The following is an 8,972-nucleotide window of genomic DNA, read 5'->3' as shown; positions in this document are numbered from 1 at the left end:
AAATAAAGTGGTGTTGTTGTTACTGAGGAAACTGACAAACTGTACTCCAAGTCTTGTTTTGTTTGCGGTTATTGACCTGCTGTGAAAAAACCAATAAAATGCCTATTTCACAAAGAAAGGAAGCACAACTGAAGTCGCCCTGAAAGAGTCGGGCGGCTTGGAGCACTCCAGGTCACCTGCGCATGTAAGAGCGCAGAAAACGGCGGATCCCCCCCGGAAAAGGCGACCCGTGGAGATCTGCGTGGAAGGATCCCGGCCACCCCCGGCGACCCAGGAGGGGACCCTGCACTTCTGCCGCGGCCCAGGCGGCGGCAGCGGTTGTGCCCTCGGCGGCCCTTCCCTGGCGCCGGGCTTGCCCGGAGCGCCCTCCGCCTCTCTCGGCCCTCCTCCCCCTGCTCCTCCTCCAGCCGCTCGCCGGCTCCAGCCGCTCTCGGCGGCCTCCTCCTCCTCCTCCTTCCCTCCTCGGCTCGGCTGCTGACTCAGGCACAGGGAAAACTCAAAGGGCAGTTCGCCTGCCTGCCTGCTTCCCGCCGCTCTCGGCAGGACGCGCGGGCGAGAGCGGCCTTGGACGCGCCCCACTCCGCCGCCATGGGCCCCTCGCCCGGAGCGGGCGCGTGAAGCGGGCGCCCGGGAGACATTTCTCGCACTCTCCGCCGCCGACCTCGAAGTTTCTCCCCGGACTTCGCCGCCTCGCTCTGCGGGAAGGGGCGCAAGGCAGCATGACAGCCATCGCAGTGCAGGTAAAATCGGGAGCCAAGGAGGAGCCTCTGGCGGGTGGGACAAATATATACACAATATATATATATCTCTTTTTGTTTGGGCTGGAGCTGCGTGTTTTGTTGGCATCGCTGTGTGCCGCCGCCGCCGCCACCCTTTGTTCTGGCGTTGCAGCGCCTCTGCCCGCGTTTCCCCCTCGCCCTACAGGCAGAGCCGCTCATCGCAGCCCGCGCTTCAAACTAGCCGACTTTCTTTTGCCACCTGTTGCTCGATGCAAATTCCCCGCTTATTATCATCGCTTTGTCTTGAAACAAGGCCATAGCTGCCAAGTTTTCCCTTTTCTCGCGAGGAAGCCTATTCAGCATAAGGGAAAATCCCTGTAAAAAAGGGATAACTTGGCAGCTATGAACAAGGCGGAAAAAGTTGTCTTATGTGCTATTGTGTTGATACCCCCTTGCTGTGGCCAACTCTCTGTCTCTCCCTGTCGTTTCCTTTAGGAGAGCTTCCTGGATGGAAGATCTTCTGGCCTCTTGCAAACTCAAAATCTCTCTCTCCATCGCTCCCTCTTCGTGTAGGTGTGTGTGTTTCATACCCTCCAACATTATCCGATGAAAATAGGGACACCCTATTCCATAATAATAATTTCACTACTTATACACTGTCCATCTGACTGGGTTGCCCCAGCCACTCTGGGAGGCTTCCAACATACATACATACATACATACATACATACATACATACATACATACATACATACATACATATAACAAATCTTCCCTATACAGGGCAGTCTTCAGGCATCTTCTAAAATTGGTATCTTATCTGGGGGGGGGTCACATAACTCCATACCCTCCAACATTTCTCCCATGAGGACATTCCAGGGACATTCCAGGATCAAATCAGAAACCGGGACAGCTTTTGTAAATCTGGGACTGTCTGGAAAATAGGGACACTTGGATTGTCTGGTCTTTACATCTGAGTTTGAATGTCTGGACTGCTTTTCTAGATTTACATTCACCATCCAATGAGGGAAATCTGATGAGAGACAGTGGTTAGAGCGTGGGGGTTAGGGTTCAAATCCTCCCCGCTCGACATAAAGCTCACTGGGTGTCCTTGGGCCAGTCACTGCCTCACAGCCAAACCTATCTCACAGGGTTGTTGTCCCATGGAATATGCAAACTGTGTGCGTTCTAGCTACATTTGGGGAAGGGGGACTTTTAAAAAACTTGTTTGCTTTCTGACATTTCTGCCCTGCCTTTCTTCCGCCATGAAGCCCCTTTTAACATCACATGTACAAAACGATTCTGCTCCAGAAGCAGAGCTATGGTCCATTGGGGTTTCACTGTGTAAGCTTTTGTCAACTTAAGGACTCAAATAACATTTTGAACTTGCTCCATTTCCTCCCTTCTCTCCTGGAATGCAATGAGTTGTTTACAAGGATCAGTGGCTCTGTCCCTCCCCGGGACATTATTACTGATGTTTCAGCAAAACTGACTCTCGCTTAGTGGATCTTGTGAGGATATTTTGTGCAAGAGCTATATTTTAATATACAGAGGTAGATATATAATGAACCACAGGGGCTGCAATTAAGAAAAGAAGAGATATAGGATGTTGCAAGGAAGATGTGCTCACAGTGAATGTTTTTAGCTTGTGAACTAAGCTCCTGAGAAATGGGAGCAGGATGGCATCACAGGGAGTTGCTCATTGGTACATCTAACTGAGTCTTGTCTGCACTGACTGGCAGCTGCTCTCCAGGATTTCAGACAGAGGTTTCTTTTTGCCCTGGAGATGCTGGGATTAGAACCCAGGACCTTCTGTATGGAGAGTGGATGCTCCAACCACTGAGCTACAGCCTTTTCCCAAAATTCCCATCTATGCATGTACACACACACACACAATTCTTAAATAATAAAAATAAGCATAAGTATTTATTATTCCTCTGCTGGATGTCTCATCATCAACACAAGCTCAGCTTCACTGAATTTCCCATCTTTCCTCCCAAGTTGTCCTCTCCTCCTTCACACTCCTTATCCTTTGAAAACATCACCATTCATCTCGCTGATCAGAGAGGAAGTCCTGGTTTCCTCTTTGACACCTCTCTACCTGGGATAGCTCAGTCGGTAGAGCATGAGACCCTAAATCGCAGGGTTGCGGGTTCGAGCCCCCACATTAGGCAGAAGATTCCTGCGTTGCAGGAGGTTGGACTAGATTGCCCTTGAGATCCCTTCCAGTTCTAGAATTCAACGATATTCCTTTGCTCCCTATGTTGTGCCCATCTCCAAAGCAGCCTGGATAGCTCAATTGGTTAGAGCATGGTGCTGATAATGCCAAGGTTGCAGGTTCAATCTCTGTATGGGACAGCTGCTTATTCCTGCATTGCAGGGGGTTGGAATAGATGATCCTCAGGATCCCTTCCAACTCTACAATTCTATGAAATCACGTCACTACTTCCTCTGCAACATTATAAAACGATGGCCCTGGAAAACCCATGAGACAGCTCCACAGGCAATAAAGGTTATCTTGATGGAGACATCAAAATAGTCAGGGTCCTTTCCTCCGACACACAGGAAATCAGAACTTGGTGGAGCTGCAATGCTTATTACTAGAAAAGTGTGTGTAGGGAGAAGTGGAACATTTTAACCTCTCACTTTTAAAGCTCCGGAGGTGGCGTCAGTGACAGCCAACACTTCTGCACAGAACAAGCCATGGCAAGACAGATCGAAATGTTAGGCTGGGGAAGTTTCAGTGCAGCCTTGGGCGGGTGGCCTGGGCAAGCAAGCTTGCAGTGGCAGCCAGGGAGGCAAGTTTGTAAAGTGGGGCAAGCCACATGTGCAATAGACTTGTTCCTACACACACAATTTAAAAAACGTTCCGATGGTGGGAGGATTTTCTGTGGCAGCCAAGAACAGGTCTGTGCTATTGGGAAATGAAAACTGTGTTTGCTAGTATATGGTGCCTTGTTGCTTCTCTGAATAGCAGTCAGCCAGGACATTGCCTAAGGATGTGACTAAGTGAAGCCTGTTTCGCTTTTCTTTTTCTTATGAATGAAATATGGCAAATGATTTACTTTCTTTCCAGACTTTTTACTTACACAGCATAAATGTAGCATCTCTCTCTGTCTCTCTCTCTGTCTCTCTCTGTCTCTCTCTGTCTCTCTCTCTCTCTCTCTCACACACACACACACACACACAGACACACGATCTTATATTCAAAAGATTGGTTTGGTAAGACTTCCCACTGCTTCTGTGGCATTTTAAATGTTTTATCACTGCCTTCCCTTTCTCACAGCACTCTCAAATCATTTGTATATTAAGGCTGCGTACACACCACAGATGTAAAGCACATTGCTTCCCCCAAAGAATCCTGGGAACCCCTCACAGATCTAAAGTTCCCTGCATGATTAACAAACTACAATTCCCAAGATTCTTTTAGGGTAAAGGTAAAGGGACCCCTGACCATTAGGTCCAGTCGTGACCGACTCTGGGGTTGCGCGCTCATCTCGCATTATTGGCCGAGGGAGCCGGCGTATAGCTTCCAGGTCATGTGGCCAGCATGACAAAGCCGCTTCTGGCAAACCAGAGCAGCACATGGAAACACCGTTTACCTTCCCGCTGTAGCGGTTCCTATTTATCTACTTGCATTTTGACGTGCTTTCGAACTGCTAGGTTGGCAGTGTGCTTTAAATGTATAGTGTGTACCCAGCCAAGCTTGTCTGCACGGTGTATTTAACCGACTTCAATGACTCTTGCTGTTATTGAGCATTCCTTCTAACTGATCACAACATCAATAGGAATATAATTGCTGACTGCGATTTAAAAGCAATCTGTGTTGCTTTGATAGGAGGAGTATTTAACTTCTTTCTTTCTGGACCTTCTCTTTAAGGCCCAGTGGTTACTCACCCATAGAAGACGGACAAGATCGTTTTTTGAGATGTTCATCAGGAGTCTGATTATCCTCTGCGTGGCGATAGCCATCGTCCTGTCCTCCATTGCTGTGTGCGATGGGCACTGGCTTTGTGCCAAGGGAAAGCTGTTTGGACTGTGGCACTTCTGCACAGTCGGGAACAATAGCGCCCTGAAATGTGCCACTGATCTCACATTGGCCAACATTAGAGGGATCAACGCAGGAATGACTTTTGCAAGAAGTCTAGTGTCTTTTGCTGTCGTCGTCGCAATCTTTGGCCTGGAACTTCTCATGGTCTCCCAAGTCTGTGAAGACGTCAACTCCAGGAAGAAGTGGTCGATGGGATCAGTCCTCGTTCTTCTCTCGTTCCTGCTGTCATTCACTGGAGTTTTGAGCTTCTTATTCCTTCTGAGGGACTACATCACTCTCACGGGTTTCACACTAACCTTTTGGTGTGAATTCATTTCTGCCTTCCTTTTCTTCCTGAATGGAATCAGTGGACTTCATCTTAACAACATCACATTTCCGTGGAATAGAATGAGAAAAAATTAAAGAGTGGTGGACATTGATTTCACCAGATACACAGAAAAGTAAACTGAGGCCTTTCAAAAGGAGACCAAGTTTTCTTAGTGTACATTAAGAGAAAACATATGAAATGGATGTCTCCAAGATCACTTGATAATGGATGCTGGATACTGGAAGTTGGCTATTATAGCCTGCTTGGATTTTGAATGATGTAACTCTCCACAGAAATGGAAGAGCAAAAGACTGTTTTCCTTTGTTTAAAGCTCATTCATTTAAAGGTGGCCCAGTAAGCAAGCAAAACAAACTTGGTTTACTGGTTTTAATGCTATTTAATCCTTACTGTAATCTATCTGGAGTTCTTAGATTTATTAATCAAAAGTCCCAATCAGGTCACAGTAAATTATGACTAACGGTAATCTCATTAAAACCAATGGGTCAGATTGTCAGGACTAAGAAATCTCACTGGAGGTCATACTCAGCATCCAAGTGAGAAAAGGTTATAAATGTGCTTTGTCCTTTTCAGAAAACTTCATGGTTTCATTTTTGCATATCAACTGGGATCAACATTAGGATTATTTGTACTATGCAAAATGTTGGGAATGCTAACTAGGGCCTCACCTCCAAATTCAAATAATTTGCATTTTAGCATAACCTATTCAAAAAACATTATACTGTATGGGCTTTGCTCCTTGTTGTTTCTGCCATGAGAGTATAACTGATTTATATACAATACCAACATTTCAACAAACCAGCTGTGCACTGTGGAAATTATTGTTCTCATCTGAACTGTACCTCACATGAAGCTTTTTATGGTGGCAATTCAGTTTCACGAGATACAGGGCTTGTCTTGCATCTCACCACATTCCTCTTAACCACTTTCCAGGTAGGAAAGGAAGAGATCTCAGGCCAGAGTGCAAGAGGTGGCTGGGCTGCCCTGGAATGGACTTCAATGCCTTTCCAGATGTGGTTGGACTCCAGTTCCCATCAGCTGCTGCTGCAGCATGGCCTGTGGTCAGGAATGATGGGAGTTGTAGTCCAACAATACATGGAGGACCACAGGTTCCAGGTTTGTTCCAATGACAGCCCAGCCACATCTCCTACCTGGAAACAGGATGGCTTTGAAGGGGAACCACAGGAAGGTACATTGATGGAGATGGACATAGACAACCACACTTTGGTCATCATGACAAAGCTGCTTGACTGATTTGAAACACAACAAGGAGCCTAATGATAGTAGGTATACTCTTAACAACACCAGCCAAATGATAAAATAACACCTGCAGTATTCATTTGGTTCAGTATACAGACGAATGCCTCACACGATGAAAAACTCGCAAAACAAAAGCGTTTTGCGATTTCAATGGAGACTTGCAAGACGAAGTTTCCTATGGCGCGCTTTGCAAGACGAATGTTTTTCGTTCCATAGGGTGCCACGCAAGACGAATCCCCCCCGTCTTGCGAGGCACCCTATGGGAAACCGCACTTCAATGCGTTGCTATGGGAGCCGCTTCGCAAAATGAATTTTTCACTATACGAAGCGACTCGCGGAACGAATTAAATTCGTCTAGCGAGGCACCACTGTAAGAGATTTTAAAAGAAACTTCCTTAAGATGTCCACCTTTAATTTTGTAACATTCAGGCACCCCTGTTGCTGGAGAGCAACACAGAGAATCAAAATGCTTAATATATGGGTTGCAGTCATCTCTCACATGGCTGGAATTTATGCTATATAATTTAATATTATGTCTGATTGTTATTTCTTTCATTCACAAATAGCAAGCATGGACCCCAGTCATTTCTATCTTAGAGTAAGCATCTCTATGAATAAGTATTATTCTCCCTCTCCCTTTTTCTTCACATGATTCCACAATCTCATTATGTGGCCAGATGGGTTAGAATGATTTCAATTATAGAAGATCCACAATCCTCATTGTGTTGGAGCCGAAGAGGTGAATTGGGCAGCTTAGCAGCAACAAAGGCACTTTGCCGCAGAGAGGCAGAGCTATCTGCCCAATATATTGTTAAAGAGGTCTTTGCTACTCAGAGTTAATGAGGGGGAAAAACAAGGCAAACTCTTCCCTATGGGCTAGAGATGATCTTTCAAAACGCCATCAGTCTATGCAGTCCTCAGAGAACAGGATGTAGATCAGGGAATGCTGTGCTAGCACTGCCAATTTCACTTCCCTCTTCTCCAAATCACAGGAAGCAAAGTTCCTGTTCTCTCTTTCTCTGAAGGCAGTCATCCAAGCTGGGAGTGCTGTTCAAATTCTTGTTTTTTTTTAAAAAAAATTATGCTTTGATAAAAATGCTTGGAAATGTTTTTGTTTGGATTTCAGGAGTGATCTAGTGTATATCTGCTGGCAGGATTGTTTTGAAAATACATCCAGGGACACACGTAACTACCTTCGTAGTTCTGTATGGATTGACATTTGTTTCTTGGTGAAACGACAGCCGTAATACCCTAAAGAACCGTTCACCCAGCGCAACCATTTCGTGACCAGTCAAGAGAGAAGTTATATCCTCATGATCCACGATGGCTTAACAGGGGTTGGTCAAGGTGGCTTTTATGTGAAGCTGTTCCACACACCCGACCCCCAAATAGCTGTCAAAATGCTGAGCGGGTGGCACCCATTTGTTCATGATTACGTTGCAGAAGTGTTGACCAATTGTCCACAAATGGTTCAGGCGTTCTACCATTCAAATGGTAGAAAGGGCTGATGAACGCAAACCCTTATCAGAAACATGTGACATGTGAACCGGGCCCTCAGAGAGACTGTGCTGTTCTCTATTTAAGCACAGTCCTTTTAAAATAATGGACAAATAATGGCAACTGGAAAGAGGCAATATTGTGCCATGGATTTCATTCAAGGGCAATCCCAAACGTTTGTTTAGGAAACATGATGTCTTTTTCTTTGTCTAGTGAATGAAGGACTTGTGGCAAGGCTTTGTTCCCCATGGGCCTCCCTAGATAATCATCTTGCAGCACAACAACTGTGCAATTGTGACTAATCTGCTGTGTAAGAGCCACAGAAGTGATAGCTTCTCTTAAATAAGCACATGCGCTTGGGGGACTTTTGCATCCCCCCCCCCATCATTGGCTGCTTCTTAAGAGTTTCAGCTCCAATTTGAAAAAAAGCTCAACACTCCAACACTCCCTGAAGTACACATCATTCAGACTTTTCTAAAATTGGCACACTATGATAAGGCATCTCATATGCATTAGGCGGGCCTGGGTATCTCACCATTTCCACTGAACTGAAGCTTTCAAGACTATCCCATGGAGGTTAAAACGCATTAGAGACCCATTTTGAGCTGACAATCTGAGGGAGCCCTCCACGCCATTCTATAGCTGGTTCTTCTTATGGGCGTTTGATTCCATTCCTATTAAAGGCCATTTTGTCAGTAAAGACATGAGAGTGTGATAGCAAAGGGGCGTGTTTGCATGTGGTCTTTTGTCTCAAATAAGTGTTGTTTTTTATTATGAAACCTGCAGCTTTTCTAAACTGTTTTCTTTTTGTAAAAAAAAATGGTAAGAGAATATAGGAAGAAATCTCAGATCTGAATGTCAAATGTTCAATAAACTACTTTGTGAATTGCTAGTTTTAGTCCTCTGTCGCAATTTGGGGGCAGGTAGCCATTAAACAAGAGCATGTAAACGGATGCAGAAGAGGCTGTCGCTCAATGGGAGAGACATGCTTTGCACACAGACAGCCGCAAGTTCAAGCCCCTGCATCTCCAGGTAGAACTTGCAAAGATCCATCTCTGAGAAACTGAAGACAGCTGCCAGTCAGTGTAAATAATACTGAATCAGGCTGAGTGTTTCCTAG

At 45.7% G+C, this 8,972-nt stretch overlaps 1 protein-coding gene across 1 annotated transcript; it reads left to right on the top strand.

Annotated features, from left to right (window-relative positions):
• The first annotated feature begins 466 nt into the window (after positions 1–466).
• Positions 467–8,744, top strand: TMEM37 (transmembrane protein 37). Its single transcript, XM_035129835.2, has 2 exons — positions 467–740; positions 4,600–8,744. Exons 1-2 carry the CDS (start codon positions 720–722, stop codon positions 5,170–5,172), a joined length of 594 nt encoding a protein of 197 aa, XP_034985726.1. The 5' UTR covers positions 467–719; the 3' UTR covers positions 5,173–8,744.
• The last annotated feature ends 228 nt before the right edge of the window (positions 8,745–8,972 follow it).

This window comes from Zootoca vivipara, chromosome 1 (assembly GCF_963506605.1).
Source record: "Zootoca vivipara chromosome 1, rZooViv1.1, whole genome shotgun sequence".
NCBI lineage: Eukaryota > Metazoa > Chordata > Lepidosauria > Squamata > Lacertidae > Zootoca > Zootoca vivipara.
The sequence above is the reverse complement of the archived record's forward strand: the minus strand, read 5'-3'. Positions and strand labels throughout refer to the sequence as shown.

What these genes read in the sequence shown, in the direction of transcription:
- TMEM37 (XM_035129835.2), top strand. Translation starts at nt 720, where the DNA reads ATGACAGCCATCGCAGTGCAG. An exon ending in TGACAGCCATCGCAGTGCAG is followed by an intron (nt 741 to 4,599) that starts GTAAAATCGGGA and finishes CTTCTCTTTAAG; the next exon opens with GCCCAGTGGTTACTCACCCA.